This window comes from Rana temporaria, chromosome 1 (genome assembly GCF_905171775.1).
Source record: "Rana temporaria chromosome 1, aRanTem1.1, whole genome shotgun sequence".
Taxonomy (NCBI): domain Eukaryota; kingdom Metazoa; phylum Chordata; class Amphibia; order Anura; family Ranidae; genus Rana; species Rana temporaria.
In genome coordinates this window covers 470986316-471006456 of record NC_053489.1, presented here as the reverse complement: position 1 = coordinate 471006456, position 20141 = coordinate 470986316, and the positions used below count along the sequence as shown (strand labels likewise).

General features: G+C 42.1%; 1 protein-coding gene across 9 annotated transcripts in view; it reads left to right on the top strand.

The window, feature by feature from the left end:
- The window catches only part of ALPK1 (alpha kinase 1), a 180089-nt gene that overhangs the window by 58461 nt on the left and 101487 nt on the right, over nt 1-20141 (top strand). For 5 of the 9 annotated variants that reach the window (XR_005744222.1, XM_040329015.1, XM_040329033.1 and 2 more), the window contains 2 exons: nt 5862-6094; nt 6310-6379. Coding sequence is in view for 8 of the 9 variants with exons in the window: in XM_040329015.1 (XP_040184949.1) it covers nt 6029-6094; nt 6310-6379 (136 nt within the window). In the remaining variant the exon portion in view is untranslated. The remainder of the gene's footprint in view (nt 1-5861; nt 6095-6309; nt 6380-20141) is intronic. The other 4 variants (XM_040329060.1, XM_040329044.1, XM_040329078.1 and 1 more) reach the window with 3 other exon arrangements.

The window sequence follows — 20141 nt, the reverse complement described above, 5'->3', positions numbered from 1 at the left end:
GTCCTTCCCAGCGTAATGCGTTAATAATTGTTTTCTTGGTGACTATGTTCCCAGCTGCCTTGAGATCATTGACAAGATTCTCCTGTGTAGTTCTGGGCTGATTCCTCACCGTTCTCATGATCATTGAAACTCCACGAGGTGAGATCTTGTATGGAGCCCCCTGATAGTTGGTTATTTTGTGTTTCTTCCATTTGCAAATGCCAAATAATCCCACCAACTGTTGGCCCCTTCTCACCAAGCTGCTTGCCGATGTCTTGTAGCTCATTCCAGCCATGTGTAGGCCTACAGTCTTGTCCCTGACATCCTTGGACAGCTCTTTGTTCTTGGCCATGGTGGAGAGATTGGAATCTAATTGATTGCTTCTGTGGACAGGTGTCTTTTATACAGGTAACAAACTGAGATTACAAGCACTCCCTTTAAGAGAGTGCTCCTATTCTCAGCTTGTTGCCTGTATGGAAGACACCTGGGAGCTAGAAATATTGCTGATTGGTAGGGGGTCAAATACCTATTTCACACATTAAAATGCAAATCAGTTTATAACTTTTTTGAAATGTTTTTTACTGGATATTTTTGTTATTTCTCTGTCTCTCGCTGTTAAAATAAACCTACCATTAAAAATATAGACCGATCATTTCTTTGTCACCTCCCCAATATACCTTTGGAACCTTTAAAATACCAGAACATCTAGGTACAAACCAACATGTCCCTCCCCATCCCACAATTTACTGGTCAATGTGTAAGCACCGTATTGCCAGGTGAGGTCACTGTCATATGTGGGGTGTGACTATCCTTTGTAGGCTCGAACAGCAACCTGGGAATATGGCAGGCCCCACTACATCATTAGCGCGCACCTGTTCACCATGCCTGCTAAACATCTTCAGCAGTACATTCTTTTGCAACAGATTCAATTTAAGTGAAGGATTTTTTCCCCTTATAGACAAATACCGGTAACTATTGCTGCTTGCAATATCCGTGTTGTCATTTGAAAGGGCAGTTACTTCACTACCTAACACTAACAAGCAATCCTCATTGCTGGTTCAGTGGTTGCAAAATACAGGCCTTGTAAAATACAGGAGAAAAAAATCTATGTCTTAATGGTAGATGTCATTTCAGCAAAGTCTGTGCTGCTTCTAAAATAAAAATAAAATTATAGCATTAACACCATATGTGTACAGGTTGCTGGGCCTTTTATTTAGAATGGCTGGGACTGAATGATCTTTCTGTATAGGTAGTGTGACTGTACATGGTGTGTGCAATCACAATACAGCCACGAAACAGTAATTCCCTGGACATCAATGCCACATACACACGATCGAACATTCCGATCACACAAATGTTGTCGGAAATTTTGAACGTCAAGAACGTGGTAGCGTACAACACTACAACGAGCGGAGAAAAATTATCATCAGCATGCGTCGAATTGATTCCGAGCAGGCGTAGGATTTTTATGCGTCGAAATTGCATACAGACGATCGGAATTTCCGAGAAGAACTTTGTTGTCGGAAAAATTGAGAACCAGCTCTCAAACATTTGTTGTCGGAAATGTTGTTGTCGGAATATCCAACCAAAAGCTCACATCGAACATTTGTTGTCGGAAATTCCAATGACCAAACACGCAAATCTATGTTGTGGAAAAGACAGGCAGGAAAAACTAGACATGATGGTGTTGGCCTTATCTCACGGTCAGGGCAGGACTTAGGGTGGTGGGGGCACTTGGGCTTGAGTCACTTTCGGGCCCTACCTTCTATACATTACGAAAAATGGGCATGGTTCACGTAAACTGGTGGGCGTGGCTCGCATGGGTGTGGCTCGGAAATGGTGTGGTTAGAGTCTGAGATAAATGAGGGATGGAGGGAGAAAGAAAGAAAGAAAGAAAGAAAGAAAGAAAGAAAGAAAGAAAGAAAGAAAGAAAGGGAGAGAAGGAGAGAAAGAGAGAGAGAGAGAGAGAGAGAGAGAGAGATGGAGGGACAGCAGGCCCAGATCCTACACCAGTGAATAATATATGAAAAAAGTCCGATGCGCTACTGTGAGTAAACAAAATAGGATAAAAAGTGTGCTAAATGTACCTGGTGCAGCTATATCTGAAAGTGTTCACATAACACCAAAGTATAAGCAAAGTAAGAATATGATAAGCGCTCCAAATATAAGATAAATCACAACAAAGGTATAAACATGTGATTCAAATGAATATAATAAACTGGAATATGTGACAAAACTCTAATGTGTATAGAGAGTGTGTCCAAAAGGTGATGCAGGGGTAGGACCTCTAGCTGTGGTAGGTATCTAACCCTCTGCGTAACAACATGCATCAAAAACCACAGAAATGTGCAAAATACGAGTGATATAAAATCAAATCAAAATAGGTGATGATCTAGCAGTCTATGGAAATGATGATATATAATTCCAATTTTCAGGTTCTTCACTCTGATTGTAGTGCAATATCCACACAGGTGTTGTAGTGCCCTTACCTTAAGGGTGCTATATGTGCGCATATAGTGTTGTCTCTCCAAGTCCCGAAGTCTCAGGTCTCATCTGTCCCAGGATTGCTGGCTTGAGCTGTTCAGATGCTCCAAAGGGAGTCGAGACCAAGGATCATCCGCACAAGCCGGAGGCCATCAGGCTGTAAGGCGGTAGTTTGTACGCCGCGTCCCCGCGATATTCAAAACGCTGCCTGTACATTTTATCTACTTTTGTCTGTGCAACCCCCCGTATTTGGTGCATTAAACCCTGTTGGGATTTCAATATACTACACCATTGGAGGCATTTCCTTTTTTGCCTTCTGCATCTCACATTCGGAATCATTGAACCTGGATCCTTTGGAGCATCTGAACAGCTCAAGCCAGCAATCCTGGGACAGATGAGACCTGAGACTTCGGGACTTGGAGAGACAACACTATATGCGCACATATAGCACCCTTAAGGTAAGGGCACTACAACACCTGTGTGGATATTGCACTACAATCAGAGTGAAGAACCTGAAAATTGGAATTATATATCATCATTTCCATAGACTGCTAGATCATCACCTATTTTGATTTGATTTTATATCACTCGTATTTTGCACATTTCTGTGGTTTTTGATGCATGTTGTTACGCAGAGGGTTAGATACCTACCACAGCTAGAGGTCATACCCCTGCATCACCTTTTGGACACACTCTCTATACACATTAGAGTTTTGTCACATATTCCGGCTTATTATTTATCATTTGAATCACATGTTTATACCTTTTGTTGTGATTTATCTTATATTTGGAGCGCTTATCATATTCTTACTTTCCAGATCCTACACCACAATAAAAATATGTGTATCTATCTATCTATCGATCTATCAATTCAGCTATCCATCTTAAACATATAACAAGCTCTTTAACGCCTATTTGCTACCCCTGCACACCAATGACTCTGCCGCCGCTAAAATATCCACAACCAATATTTCTTGGTCCAAAAAGAAAAAAGGCCACTTGTGCACTTACCGGAGTCTTTGGGAAAACGAGAGCTAAATAATAAAAATCATTCATTAGTCATTACAGAAATATTCCCTTTTTCCTATGATTCACGTCCTAGTAATTACCATCTGACCAGCCTAATAAAAACCGCAACAAAACGAAGGTCAACTAGCAGCGACAAGTGTTCATTATACAATAACTACATTGTGATTGTGCAGACAGAGCCTTGAAACTGGTTTACCTTTCAACAGCCTCCAGTGTTCTGCCGAATACGTTCCCCCAGCGGATAAGGACCCCCCTGTACTGCGCAGGCGCGGCTTGCCGTCTAGTGCTGACTCCATCTCAGCTCTACATGTTCGGCTATTTTCGGAGGCTCAGTTCATGCTCTGCGCTGTGCCTGCACAGTACGGGGGGGGGGGGTCCTTATCTGCCGAGGGAACTTTTTCGGTAGGACACCGGGGAACTTTTTCGTCAGGACACGCGGTCAGCGTCAGACAGTCAATAGCTCAGGGCGGGCGCTACCTATTTACGTCACGTGTATGGAGAAAGACACAAAGGGGAGGCGGGGGCCCGAGTGCATTGCGGGGGGCCCTACGCAGCTTGCGTAGCAAGCGTATAGGGTGGATCGGCCCTGGAAACTGCACACATAGAGCGTGCCATGACTCAGTGAATGGGAAGCGCATGCGCTGGAGAAATAATCAAAGAAAAAAGTAAGGAGACTTTAACAGGCAGGGGCCCCCTATTGGATGGGGCCCATGGGCTTGAGCCCAGTCAAGCCCAATGGTAAGTTTGGCTCTGCTCACGGTGGACAAATATGAATACCCTATTCATCCCTTGGGTGCTGTCTGAGTGTCTGCTGGTTTGTAAAGACACGATACTAGTGAGTAGTAGTACCTTATTCTGAAGCACATTGCAAAGAATTATTTTTTCTTTCTTTTGTTCATATTATTATACTATGGTTAAAGCAACAATACATTGTAGAAGATTATCATGACAAAGCGATCAGACTGTTTATATATACAGTAGCATGGCTGCTCAACCTGTGGCCCTCCAGCTGTTGCAGAACTACAAGTCCCATGAGGCATTGCAAGGCTAACTATTACAAGCATGACTCCCAAAGGCTGAGGCATGATGGGAATTGTAGTTCTGCAACAGCTGCAGGGCCACAGGTTGAGCACCCATGGTAGTGTGATTTTACACAGATAATCTGTCTGTTGATCAGTCAAAAGTTATGTTGTGCGATTACTGAAGATAAATACTTAAAGTAAAGTCAGATAAAGTCACCCTGAGCCTGACATCATTACCTAATAAGTCACTGAGCTGGGATAACTGTGCAGGACAGGATTTCAGTGGCTTCATGTATTTTTTTTTAGTTTGGTGACCAGGATCATGATAAAAACCCTAGTCTTAGGCCTCGTACACACGACCGAGGAACTCGTCGTAAATGAAACATTGTTTTCCTCGACGAGTTCCTTGTTAGGCTTGTGGAGAAACTTGACAAGCTTTCTTTGCGTACACACTGTCAAGACCAAATCTCCTCGTTCTCAAACGCGGTGACGTACAACACGTACAACGGCAGGGGAAGTTCACAATCCTTGGGGCTGCTTTTGCTAATTTCATGTTACTGCATGTTAAGTAAAGGTTTGGTCGGAGACGATTTGCACTTTTCAGACTGTTACAGCGTGACAAATGTGTTATCTCCATTACAAACGCTACTTTTACCGAAGGTGCGCTCCCGTCTCATACTTTATTCTGAGCATGCGTGGGTTTCTAAGCATACACACGAACGTGTTTCTCGTCGAAAACCAGCCCGACGAGGAACAAGACGAGGAAATTGAGACTCCCATCGAGGAAAAAGAGAACTTGTTCTCTTTTTTTCTCGTCGAGTTCCTCGACAGTTTTCTCGATGAAAAACATACACACGACCGTTTTCCTCTGCAAAAAAGCTCTCCCACCAAGTTTCTTGATGGATTCTGTCAAGGAAAACGGTTGTGTGTACAAGGCCTTAGCAGTGACTATGTTTCTCCTCTTATACATTACCTTAAAAAAAAAAACATTGGAAATCTTTCTGTTGGGCATGCATGACTATATGGCAGGTGCTTTAGCGGTAACAGGCGGGAACTGCTCATTAACAAGTAGCTTTCAAGTACATCATGTCATTTTGAAGTCGTGAATGAAGTTGTGTCAGGTCTTCACAGTGAACAAAATTTCTGTATCTTTTTCTATCTCCGCTACGTGTCTCCTCCCCACATGTGCTGGGCACCCTGCCGTAATTTCACACACTTCTATAATAAAGAGCTCAGATGCTGTCCTGTGTTTTTATGTACTTTTCTCCCTTTTATCTCTCCGCAGCTTGAGCTTTGCTTATAATTGATGATGCTTTAGTTAATCATCTCTTTTCCTCTTTTGTTCAGCAGGTACCTCAACCTTGAAAGATCTCTTTTATTCGGAATATGTGTCTTCTCCTAGGTCATTGATCATAGAGCACCCAGGGACATTCAATTCACAGTCAAGTGAGAAACAGTCATCATGAATAATCAGGAGGTTGTGGCTGTCCTACAGGAGTGCAAGCGAATGCTAGATGTTCTTGCTTCAGAGGTGTCAAAGCCGTCTGAGGAGGAGAAGAATGACTACCAGCGGTGTGGAGGTGAGGACCTTATGTGACAGCACAGGACAACCAGCAGGTTCCTCTTTGCCTCTGTGCAGCTCAGCCACATGCGCTCGCTTCTGCTCTATTTTTCTTCTTTTGGCAGGCGAGGCTAGCTGGACTGTTGGGTTTGTGGTACATGAATGGGATGTGGACCGCAGGAAGAGAAGGAAGCTCACTTTGTTAGAATGAATTGCTGTCACTTCTAATTTCAGGCTCCACTAAACCCAGGCGGAGCTGCATTTATGTGTGGAAACAGAACAATGAGCAAAAGTTTGATGGCAGGTGACATACTTTTTTGAATATTAGAAAATGATGGAGGACAAGCGATTGCCGCAGCATGTCACAAATGTGTTAGCATTGAATGGGATAGGGATTTGAATTTAATGACTTAACTTGCTAATTAGTTTTGCGTGATTTATTCCAAAGAGAGTTGACGAAAACATTTTTTTTTAATTCCGAAGGATTAAACAAACCAGCAATACATAGAAAATTGGTCTTAATGATATTTGTCACAGCTTTTGGCCTGGTGTACTTCCCTGCTAATGATGGCATTGAATTAGCATAACTGATTTTTTTTTTTTTATTGAATTCAATATCACAACATTTACTGGCTTTGTTGAGTGAGTTGGCTGCTAGTTAAAATGCAGTTAAAACTGCTACTTATAAGTGCAAATAATGATAATAATAAAAAAAGCAATAATTTAAATATACTTCTACTCTTTGAAACCCTGGCCCGGATTCAGATACGAGTTACGACGGTGTATCTCCAGATACACCGTCGTAACTCTGAGTGTGCGGGGTCGTATCTATGCGCCTGATTCTTAGAATCAGTTACGCATAGATTTCCCTAAGATCCGACCGGCGTAAGTCTCTTACGCCGTCGTATCTTAGTTGCATATTTACGCTGGACGCTAGGTGGCGCTTCCGTATATTTACGCGTAGAATATGTAAATTAGGTAGATACGCCGATTCAGAAACATACGTCCGCCCGGCGAATTTTTTTACGTCGTTTACGTGAGGCCCCGTACACACGACCGGATCTATCCGCTGGGATTGATCCGCGGATCAGTTCCAGCGGACAAATCCGGTCGTCTGTGCGGCCTAGCGGATATTTATCCGCAGAGATTTCTCGGGCCGATCGATTTCAAGCGGATATAAATTTCTTAGCATGCTAAGAAATTTATCCGCTTGAATCGGGTCCAGCGGATTGATCCGGTGGTCTGTACAGACTCACCGAATGAATCCGACCGCTCCCCTCCCTCGCATGCGTCGTAATGATTCGACGCATGCGTGGAAGTACTTACCTTCCAGCGTCGCGCACGTCGCTGCGTCATCATCGTGGCGACGGCGCGACACCGCGGATGAATTCCGCACGGATTTTGATCCGATGGTGAGTACAAGCCATCGGATCCAAATCCGGAGGAGGAATCTCCGCTGGAAAACGGTCCGGCGGACCGTTTCCAGCGGAGATCCCCTCGTGTGTACGGGGCCTAAGGCTTTTTCCGGCGTAAAGTTATCCCTCATAAAGCAGGGGTAAGTCATGTTAGGTATGGACGTCGGAAATGTACGAACAGCGTCGTATTTTACGTCGTTTGCGTAAGTCGTCCGTGAATGGGGCTGTACGTAAGTTACGTTCACGTCGAAAGCATTGACTAATCGCGACGTGATTTCGAGCATGCGCACTGGGATACGTCCACGGACGGCGCATGCGCCATTCGAAAACAGCGTCAATTACGTGGGGTCATGAGAGTTTAACATAAAACACGCCCACTACCAGCCAAATTTGAATTAGGCGGGCTTACGCCGACACATTTAAACTACGCCGCCGTAACTTAGGGCGCAAGTTCTTTCTGAATACAGAACTTGCGCCCTAAGTTACGGCGGCATAGTGTATCTGAGATACGCTACGCCCGCCGAAAGATACGCAAATGTATCTGAATCCGGGCCCCTGTATCTTTCCTCATTATTGACCTGTAGAATTACACATATTTGGTGGCAATCCAATTTTTAGACACATTCAAAGGCTGTGCAGCCAATACTACATGCCAGGGGCCACAAACAAATAGAAGCCTATCCTGACCACAACTTCACAGTTGATCCCCTTTTTTCTTCTGGGATCAGAATGAGATCAGCCAACCCTGTTGCTGTACCCAGGTAGGGCTTGCAGATTTGTGCTGATTCCCAGTAAACCTGTAGTGCAGAGGGAAACAGGCTATGTGGCACCATGCAAAGATAAAGTAACCTTGACAAGAGAATGGATGCAGAATTGTAGCAATGTTGTTCAGCATTGAAGGAGGCAAATCATATTTTTGCATAAAGATCCTCTTTTGTTTATATCTGCCAATGTCCCCAAATCATTACTAGACATAGCACCAGTTTACAGTAATGTCTGGTAATTATAGATAATCTATCATTGTGCCTCCTATTAAGCCTTCCACCCGCTGATGCCCATATTCATTGCACTCCCTTTTGGAGATTCTGGTAAATAGCCAATCTTTCTAGTCATGCAGTAGCATGTGACCTCCTCCCTGGAGGCATTGCTGGGGCCTGAGCGCTAGTCCCCAGGCCTCAATAATTTCATGTGGGGAAGGTCAAGGAATTTTAAACCCAGTGTAAGCTGTGCCACAATCCAACATGGAGCTTAAAGCGGAGTTCTGCCATTGTCATGCTGGAATGCCCATCCATGTCCCATTTTCAATGCCCTGGCTGAGGCGAGGAGGTTCTCACCCAAGATTTGACAGTACATTGCCTCGTCCATCATCCTTTTGATGCAGTGAAGTTGTCCTGTCCACTTAGCAGAAAAACCCCCCCAAAGCATTATGTTTCCACCTCTGTTTGATGGTGGGGATGGGGTTCTTGGGGTCATAGGCAGCATTCCTCCTCCTCCAAACACGGTAAGTTGAGTTGATGCCAAAGAGCTCATTTTTATCTGATCACAACACTTTCACCCAGTTCTCTGAATCATTCAGATGTTCATTAGCAAACTTCAGACGGGCCAGTACATGTGCTTTCTTGACCAGGGGGACCTTGTGGGCGCTGCAAGATTTTAGTCCTTCACGGCGTAGTGTGTTACCAATTTTTTTTCTTGGTGACTATGGTCCTAGCTGCCTTGAGATTATTGACAACATTCTCCTGTGTAGTTTTGGGCTAAGTCTCACTTATGCCACTGTATCTTTGAAGAACCAATGATATCACCCCAGGAGAGGAAGTGTTTAGGACTACATAGTGCACCACCTCTCCCCTCTGCCTTTCACATCTACATAATATGGAGTGTTTTGTAGTTTATAGAGAGAGAGCTAGGAACAATGCTAACAGATAACAGTCTGCATAGGTAGAGAGGAATGGAAGTTACATCTCACACAATATCAGGAAGGATAATCATGTCTTCTTGCACTTATTTAACAGCTATAAAATGGTGTATTTAACAGGCCAAATGGGAGCAAAGAAGAGATGTTTATTGTTAGGCCTCGTACACACGGACGGACTGTTTTCAGCGGACATGTCCGCTCTGAGAGATCTGCGCGGACACGATACGTGGTGACGTGGCCGCGCCGCGACAATGACGCAGCAACGTGCGCGGCCCTGGAAGGTCAATGTTTCCACGCATGCGTCGAATCACTTTGACGCATGCAAGGGCTTTCAGCCGAGCGGACATGTACGGTGAGTCTGTACAGACGACCGAACATGTCCGACGGACAGGCTTCCAGCGGACATGTTTCTTAACATGCTAATAAACATTTGTCCGCTGGAAACCTGTCCGATCCGCCGGAAAATTGTCCAGTCAGACGTACAGACGACCGAACATGTCTGCTGAAACTGGTCTGCGGACCAGTTTCAGCAGACATGTTCGGTCGTGTGTACGGGGCATTAGAGTTTACATACACTTTAAGTCACTGACTTATAACAGGTATATAAATAAGGACTTTTGTCTTTATTTTACTGCATGCCTGTTCTGGGAAATCAAAAGAATGGAGAACAGACACAGCCAAGTAGCTAGCATTTTTAAAGGGGCAGCTCGTATAATTTTCTCTTGCGTTAATCTTACATTATATTACATTCACGCAAAACTGCAATACACTTTAGTTGAGTTTCAGTATCCATTTTGTACACTGACCATTTTGCATACAGTAGCTGATTCCTGTTAGTTTTTTTTTGTTCTTTTGCTTTTTTCAATGAATATGAGTATTTTATGTACTAGGATTTATTGTACACTGCAAAACTGAACCGGCAGCCTTTTCACCTGTTGAAACCCTTTTAATATCTTATCCACCTAAGTAGGCTCTTGAAGCATCAGTGACAGCGTTCTGTGGTATCTCTAGCATTATCTTGTATGCATCTACTGACCACCAGAAACAAAATAGTTTAGTTCCAGATAAGGTGAATTGTAGCCCCATAATCATTAGATTAGGCTCAGGTGAAGTGATTCAGGAAGTGAGAAGAGTGATCATAGTGAAGGAAGGATTAGGAATCCTCATTGAAGAAGTACCCCCAGGCTGACTGTTAAGAACAAGAGACTGTAGAGACATGAATAAATATAATTTTGAATGCCAATAAACAGTGTTAACCAATATAAACTTTTTAATAAAGTTACTTTGTAACTTTGTAATAACTTTCCAATAAACCGGTAATAATGAAATATGAACAATGCTTTAAATTCTGAACAATATATCTTTTTGGCGTGTTTTGCACTGGTTTTAAAGATAGATAATAGATAAAGATAGATAATTTGGTCCAGTTCATAAATGCAATGAAAGTCGAGTACTTTTTATGAGCTAAGTTTCCAAAAAAAAAAGATTCCTTCATCCACACAAGTGAGGTATATATGGAGGAATCCTCCCCTCTGTGTTAGTGTGTTCTGACAGTGAAATCTCCTTCACTGTCAGAATACACTAATCAGCACTGCAGTCCAACATTTTCCAACAAGCCATTTTGAGAGACGTCGATAGTAAGGCCCCCACTGAACCGGCTGATTTTCGATAGGTCTATTGCCAGCTTTAAATTAAATGGTACATATAAGCAAACCACATGAGCACTATGGTCCAATCATATTGCTCTATGCACACTAACAACATTCTTATAGCAGACCATCTTGATTTTTAAACTAGCAATTACCATATATGTTACAATCTGACTGTAAATTATCCTTTAGGATGGCAACATTTTAGTAATATGAAGGCCTGCCTGATTAGATACAAAACAGAACAGATTTTTTAGTTGTTACCATAAAGGAGATAATACAATCAGATAGCAACAAGGAGGGCCATAATTAGGTCTCAGATATTTTGTATACATGTAAGACCGGAACCCACTGGTCATGCAACTAAAAATAAAGGTGAATACCTTTGCTTTGGTGTTATTTGCCGCACTTTTTAATATGAGCTTAAAAAGTACTTATCTTCTCCACACATACATAACTAGTAGATGTACGAACATTAGAATAACACAGGTACATGGTGGTATAGGATTGAGAAACATTAGTTACATTCATTTTGCAATCAAGATATTGGCAGATATTGTTCTGAAAGATGTTTCAAATTATTCAGAAGGATGTTTTTGGAGTTGCATACAGGCATACCCCGCTTTATATAACCTCACTTTACGTACACTCATGATTACGGACACATTGGCGTCTATGGCAAATCTTGGTCAGCTTGACATGGCACTGCTGCCGGTTTTAACATTGACTTCTAAGGCAAACCTTGGTCAGATTGACATGGCACTGCTCCCGGTTTTATCATCGGCATCTATGGCAAATCTTAGTCAACTTGACATGGCACTGCTCCCGAACCATAAGTGACAGGGACACCAAACTTAGGGAGCACCAAGAGGGGACCCAGGACTACAACATATCTGATTTGGGAGCTTGCCTAGTTAATCAGTTATGCCTGTAAATGACTATTGCAATGCAGTATATGCATTGAGAAGTGAAAAAAGGTATTGCTTCACTTTAAGTACATTTCCGTTTTACATACATTCTCTGGTGCCATTGTGTACTTAAAAGTGGGGTATGCCTGTATAGAATGTGTCGATTAACAGCTTCACAAAATTATGTCAGTGGGACAGACATCTATGCTATAGATTCTACCTTATTGAACATGAACATATGGAGCCATTTGTAAATTGAAGTTATAATTTGTAATAGAGTTTATGATAAAGGAGATGCGATGTATCAGTAGAAAAATATATATAAAGGATAGTAAGATACAAGGGGTAGAAGTTTAAGATATTAAGAAGTTAAGAAGAAAAAGCTAAAAGAAGGGTGGGGGGTGGGAAGTAGGATGAAAATCAGTAGGGGGAGGGGATAGGTGCAGTGGATGTAGATAAAAAGGTGGGGTAATTGGGATATAGGCAGTGCTCCTTGGTTAGTTTGTAAAAATATTTTGGGGATCATTGGGGGAGATTTACTAAAACTGGAGCACAAAGAATCTGGTGTAGCTGTGCACAATAACCAATCGACTTTTAACTTCAGCTTGTTCAATTAAGCTTTTGACAATTAAACCTGGAAGCTGATTGGTTACTGTGCAGAGCTTCAAATAATTCTGTGTGCACCAGTTTAAGTATATATACCCCCCGTAGTGTCTAGATTGTGGTGTGGTGCAGAGTCCACAACTTTTAAGAGGCCCATGGAAGAGCATTTTTTTTATTTTATTTAATAAAGTATTTGTTTTTTCATGGAGAACCTATAAGGCCGCGTACACACGATCGGTCCAAACCGATGAAAACGGACTGAAGTTCAGTTTCATCGGTCCAAACCGCCCGTGTGTACGCCCCATCGGTCTGTTGTCTTTCGGTCCAAAAAAACTTGCTTTAAAATCGAACCGATGGACGGCTGACCGATAGGTCAAAACTGATGGTAAGTAAGCAAAAGCATCGGTTCAAAACCAGCGCATGCTCAGAATCAAGTCGACGCATGCTTGGAAGCATTGAACTTCGTTTTTTTCAGCACGTCGTGTGTTTTACGTCACCGCGTTCTGACCCGTTCGGTTTTGAAAACGATGGTGTGTACGCACATCAGACCATCAGTCTAATTCAGCGGTGAACCGATGAAAGCGGTACGTCGGACCATTCTCATCGGATGGACTGATCGTGTGTACGCGGCCTAAGTGTTGCTTGTGTTCCTAAAAAAATTTTTTTTTTCATCTGCACTAACTGAAAAGCTTGTACAGTAACTGGTACAGTACTGTATTTGTTTTTCAGTTCTACTATTAAAAATTTCAAATTTCTGCACCTTGTGTGTTTAGTGCCACCCTGGCCAAATAAGTTTGTCTAGTGCATTGATGTGTAAAGCGAATCAGAATTATATTTAAAAAAAACTGCGTTATGCAGTAAATATAGTGACAGCCTTGTTTTATAAACTGCTGTTAATAATGAACTAAAGGGGCCACTGAATGAGATGCATTGTCATAACTCTGCAATTACAATGCTAGCATATATATTGATGTAGGAATGAATAGCTAGAGACAGGTTATTCCACTTCAGGGCACTGATGAACAGCAGTTGAGTTGGATGCTCTTCCACTAGCAGGTGTCCTGCCTTAGCAGCACTAACGTTCAGATAACGGACTTGTGAAAACATTTGCATGAGCTCACAACACTGTGGCTTTGCTGCCCAGCTAAACACAGAATGGAAGGCCTTTGTTTTGCTCTGTATCAAAAACCCAATTTATCTTCCACTAATTCTTATAATTAATGAATTTTCCAAAGTAAAATTTATTTTGCCATTAATAACAAAATGACTTTAAATCTAAATTACATGTTTCATAAGTAAGAAAATATAATATTTTAAGCTGGCCAGTGCTTAAGACTATAGTGATGCTATATTATATTAAAGGGGTATTTTAGAAATAACATGATCATTTCATATTTAATAAAGCACTCATTTTTGGTAAAAGGTTGGAATTATTGTAGGGGAAGGAATCAAAGTTCTGCAGTGCTTATATTTCCTTGCTGATATCCAAGGGCTGTATCTGAAAGTAGTGCAAAAGTGGGCATAACATTGTATTAACTTACATAAGTCGTTCAAATTTCACATGTTGGTAGAGTTACTTTTTCCATTATAGTATCTCTTGCTCTTCTACTTTTTTCATTGCAGGTAAATAATGGAGCAAGCAGAAGCAACATGCCGTCATTGAGTTCCACTCGCTTAAGATTTGTGTTGGTGGTCGCAGTTGATGGTCTCCCACTGCATGGTTTTTCTCCGAAGCGGGATCCCCCTTCTTTAAACGTCTTCATCCATCTCTGTAGATTGCTGCAGTCAATAATGTCACCTCCATAAACATTTTGTAGTCTTCTTTGGGTGTCGGACAGCCTGCACTCCTCCTTTATTAACTCAATGACGGCACAATATTTCTGCTTGGAATCCATTATTTACCTGCAATGAAAAGAAGATGAGTTACTCTAGAGCAGGGAAATGCAATTAGCGGATCTCCAGCTGTTGCAAAACTACAAGTCCTATCATGCCTCTGCCTGTGGTTGTCATGCGTGTGGGTGTCAGATCTTGCTATGCCTCATGGTACTTGTAGTTCTGCAACAGCTGGAGGTCCGCCAATTGCATAACCCTGCTATAGAGGAAGAGTTACACTAGCAACATGTGAAATTTGAAAGACCTATGTAAGTTAATAGAAACGTTGGGCCAGATCCACAGAGAGAGTACGCTGGCTTATCTACTGATACGCCGCCGTACTTTCAAATTTCCCGCGTCGTATCTTTAGTTTGAATCCTCAAACCAAGATACGACGGCATCTGGGTTCGATCCGACAGGCTTCGTACGCCTTCGGATCGTAGATGCAATACTTCGGCGTCCGCTGGGTGGAGTTTGCGTAGTTTTCCGCGTCAGGTATGCAAATTAGCTTTTTCCGACGATCCACGAACTTACGCGCGGCCGTCGCATTCTCTTACGTCGTCTCTAGTCAGCTTTTTCCGGCGTATAGTTAAAGCTGGTATTTTGCGGCGTATAGTTAGACTTGCCATGTTAAGTATGGCCGTCGTTCCCGCTGTCGAAATTTGAATTTTTTTTGCGTAAGTCGTCCGTGAATAGGGATGGACGTAATTCACGTCTAAGTTAAAAAAAGGCAATTGTTGCAACGTCATTTAGCGCAATGCACGGCGGGAAATTTAGGGACGGCGCATGCGCCGTTCATTCGGCACGGGGACGCGCTTCATTTAAATGAAACCCGCCCCCTACTCACCGATTTGAATTACGCGCCGAGAAAAACAGTACGCCGCAAATTCAAAGAATTAAAAAGTAAGTTACAGCGGCGTAGCGTATCTCACATACGTTGCGCCCATCTAAATGTATGTGGATCTGGCCCGTTATGCCTACTTTTGCATTACTTTCAGTACAGCCCTCCTAATTTGTTCTTTTGATAATATTTGACAGGTTCACTTAAGAGATATTCATTCCCATGCCTATACATGAAATCGAATTATATCCTTTTCATAAGAGTAAAAGTATAAACAGTATGTTTTAGTAAGTGATTGCAGTATTTTGGTAAATACACTTACCATCCACTTTATTAGGTACACCTGTTCAATGTCCTGTTAAGACCAATTGCTAATCAACCAATCACATGGCAGCAATTCAAACCATTTAGGCATCTAGATGTGGCGACGACTACTTGCTGAAGTTCAAACCGAGCATCAGATTGGGGAAAAAACGAAAAGTTATTTTAAACGTGGCATAGTTGTTGGTGCCAGACGGACTGGTCTGTGTATTTCAAAAATTGCTGATCTACTGGGATTTTCACGCACAACCATCTCTAGGGTTTACAGAGAATGGTCCAAAAAAGAGAGAATATCCAGTGAGCTGAAGTTGTGTGAATGAAAATGCCTAGTTGATGTCAGCATGCAGAGGTGAACGGGGAGACTGGTTCAAGATGATAGAAAGGCAACAGTATTTCAAATAACCACTCTTTACAACCAAGGTATGCAGAATACTATCTCTAAATGCACAACACATAGAACTTTGAAGTACATGGGCTACAGCAGCAGAAGACCACACCGGGTGCCACTCCTGTCGGCTAAGAACCAGAAACTGAGCCTATAATTCGCACAGGCTCATCAAAATCGGACAATAGAATATTGAAAAAACGTTGCCTGGTCTGAGTCTCAATTTCAGCAGCGACATTTAGATGGTAGGGTTAGATTTTGGTGTAAACAACATGAAAGCATTGATCCATCCTGCCTTGTATCAACAGTTCAGCCTGGTGGTGGTGGTGTATTGATGTGGGGATATTTTCTTGGCACACTTTGGGCCCCTTAGTACCAATTAACCACTTAAGCCCGGGACCTTTAGGCAGCTAAATGCCCAGGCCAGGTTTTGCGATTCGGCACTGCGTCGCTTTAACAGACAATTGCGCGGTCGTGCAACGTGGCTTCCAAACAAAATTGACGTCCTTTTTTTCCCACAAATAGAGCTTTCTTTTGGTGGTATTTGATCACCTCTGCGGTTTTTATTTTTTGCGCTATGAACAAAAATAGAGCGACTTTTTTGAAAAAAATTCAATATTTTTTACTTTTTGCTATAATAAATATCCCCCAAAACATATATAATTGTTTTTTTCCCTCAGTTTAGGCCGATACGTATTCTTCTACCTATTTTTGGTAAAAAAAATCGCAATAAGCGTTTATCAATTGGTTTGCGCAAAATTTATAGCGTTTACAAAATAGGGGATAGTTTTATTTTTATTTTTTTACTACTAATGGCGGCGATCAGTGATTTTTTTCATGACTGCGACATTTTGGCGGACACTTCGGACAATTTTGACACATTTTTGGGACCATTGTCATTTTCACAGCAAAAAATGCATTTAAATTGCATTGTTTATTGTGAAAATGACAGTTGCAGTTTGGGAGTTAACCACAGGGGGCGCTGAAGGAGTTATGTTTCACCTAGTGTGTGTTTACAACTGTAGGGGGGTGTGGCTGTAGGTCTGACATCATCGATTGTGTCTCCCTATAAAAGGGATGACACGATCGATGCAGCCGCCACAGTGAAGCCGTGTTTACATACGGCTCTCCCCGTTCTTCAGCTCCGGGGAGCGATCGCGAGGGGGCGGCTTGAAATGAATAGCTGCACCCTCATCCCGGATCGCTCCCCGACGATTTCCGACCACCGCATGTACCGGGGGGGGCCCCGATCGGACCCCCGACCGCGGAAAGGCAGGGACGTACATGTACGCCCATCTGCCTGTACGTGCCATTCTGTGGACGTACATATACATGCGGTGGTCGTTAAGCGGTTAAGCATCCTTAAAAACGCCAAGGCCTACTTGCAAATTGTTGCTGACCATGTCCATTCCTTTATGACTACAGTGCACCCATCTTCTGATGTCTACTTCCAGCAGGATAATGCTCCATGTTACAACGCTTAAATCATTTTAAACTGGTTTCTTGAACATGACAATGAGGTCACTGTACTCCAATGGCCTCTGCAGTCATCAGATCTCAATCTAATAGAGCACCTTTGGGATATGGTGGAAAGGGAGATTCTCATCATGGATGTGCAGCCAACAAATCCGCAGCAACTGAGTGATGTTATCGAGTCAATATGGATCAAAATCTTTGAGGAATGTTTCCAACACCTTGTTGAATCTATGCCATGAAGAATTAGGCAGTTCTGAAGGCAAAAGGGGGTCCAACCTGGTACTAGGAAGTTGTACCCAATAAAATGGCTGGTGAGTGTTTATACTATGTACCAAGGACATTCTCAGTTTAGCCTTGCAGTGACAGAACAGCTGATCATGCTATGTGAATAGGAAGAGTTTTCAACCCATGTTTATACTTGAAAGCTTACAGAGAATCAGTAGACTGTCTTTGCTGCAGGCAGTTTTGCTCAGTAAAAATGTCTCTTCAGCAAGCATACCCTTCATGTGAGACCCATATCAGTGCTCATTTGGGTGGTCTGTTTGTTAGCCTAAGTAAGAAGCTGCAGTTATTCTTTAATTGCTTGAGTTGTTACAGGTCACCAATGCCATAAATTTCTAGTGAAAGTGGCCATTATATGATTCTTGTCAGAAGTACAAATTGCAGTGTTTGAAAATGCCTTGTTGTATTTTTCATTAAAACCCAGAAAGCACTTTGTATCTGAAAGAGCACTTTAAAGCTTTCAACTCTGTTATGGTGAATATTTTATCAGCCCTGGTCTTATATAGCTGTCTTTACACTGCAGTGAATGCTACAGTAACAGAAACCGAGCTTTACTGGTACATAATGTATTCACATAGACATAAGAGTTGTCAATATAGTAAGTTATTATATTCAAGTCTTTACCTTAACAGTTAACAGGTTGAGGTTCCTTTTTGCACTTTTATAATCCTATTTATGATTTATTAAGCCATGATATACCGTAAATACTTATATCAGCCAGTAAACCCATAGCTGCTTTAAAGCCTCGTACACACGATCAGTCCATCCGATGAGAACGGTCTGAAGGACCGTTGTCTTAGGTTAACCGATGAAGCTGACTGATGGTGTGTAGGCATGACGGACCATCAGTTAAATAACTGATCGTGTCAGAATGCGGTGATGTAAAACACAACGACGTGCTGAAAAAAACGAAGTTCAATGCTTCCAAGCATGCCTCGACTTGATTCTGAGCATGCTTGCATTTTTAACCGATGGTCGTGCCTACTAACGATTGTTTTTGACCTATTGGTTAGGAATCCATAGGTTGATTTTAAAGCAAGTTGGCTTTTTTTTAACCTATTGTTAAATAACCTATGGGGCCCACACACGATCTGTTTTGACCGATGAAAACGGTCCATCAGACCGTTGTCCTCTGGTTAACCTATCATGTGTACGAGGCCTAAGTTGAGTGTCCTTGGCTATAGAAATAGAGAAGGCCACATTCAGGCCGGGTTCACACTGGAGAACGCAGAAGTCTGTTACGTCTCCATTTCCTGTTTCAAGTCCGATTTCAGTCCAAATTTTTGGCTGAATTCAGACCTGAAACGGACCAAAAGACGTTCAGGGTTCCTGTGCAATTCACATCAGAGCCGCTGTGGAGATGTGTGTACCAGCTTCATAGAGAGGAAACCTGCAGCCAATTCGCAATAGTGTGAACCCAGCCTTAAAATGTTGGACTTGTGAGAGGCACCACTAGAGAAGCAATGTAGTCTATTACAGTATCAGTTAATGTATTCAGGTTGTTAAGAAGCAACATAACTGCTCACATCCCTTCAAGATGACTGCGGATCACTTCTGCATTATAGGCTTATTGTCCTGTATGTCTATGGGCTGATATTATGCCCACACATGGGCCTACGCTAAAGATGGCTGCAGTTACAATAGTTAATTGGGCATTGATTTAATTTGCATGCTTCTTCATGTTACTATTTTGATTTTGAAAATACTTCAATAAAAATCTATTGAAAGTAAGAAGCAATCTAATTTCCAGGAACTAAGAAGCATGAGGGTTTTGAGAGTGTTTTTTTTTTATAATGCAATAAGTCAAGGGACTGAGGAGTTTGGCCCTGAGTATGTTCTAGGATTTGTGGTTAGAGCCCTAGGCAAGGGTTTGAAAAACTTACAAAGTCTTTTGATGTCCCTGAAGTAGGCAGAGAGATCTGGCTGCAACAAGTTACCATCCCATTGTAGTTTGCCCTATTTAAGACCAATTGCTTATATCCACTGAAATTATAAAGCTAAGTGATTTCAAAAATCCATAGCAATCAATCAAAATTTCATCTTTCAGTGGTGTTTTCTAAACAAATAAAATCTGTTTTCTAATTAGATATTTGCAGAATGTTGACCATGCACAGGCATCCAGAAGGACAGGTAGGAGGTGTTATGTTCATGTACTGCTGGTGACCCGTGCAACTTTTATTTCTGATTTGGGGGATAATCTGTTGTGTGCATTTGAGATGAATCTCAGACTCAGCTGTCTGATAAGGGAGTCATTGCTGTATATATATATATGTTTTAGAAATAGTAGTTTTCTTAGCCCTTTAAGTGTATACTGCCACTTGACTTAACAGCTATGGCCTGAATATAACAAGTGATGTTTGATTTTTATTGCATTGCGTCTATATATTAGCATGAGTCTA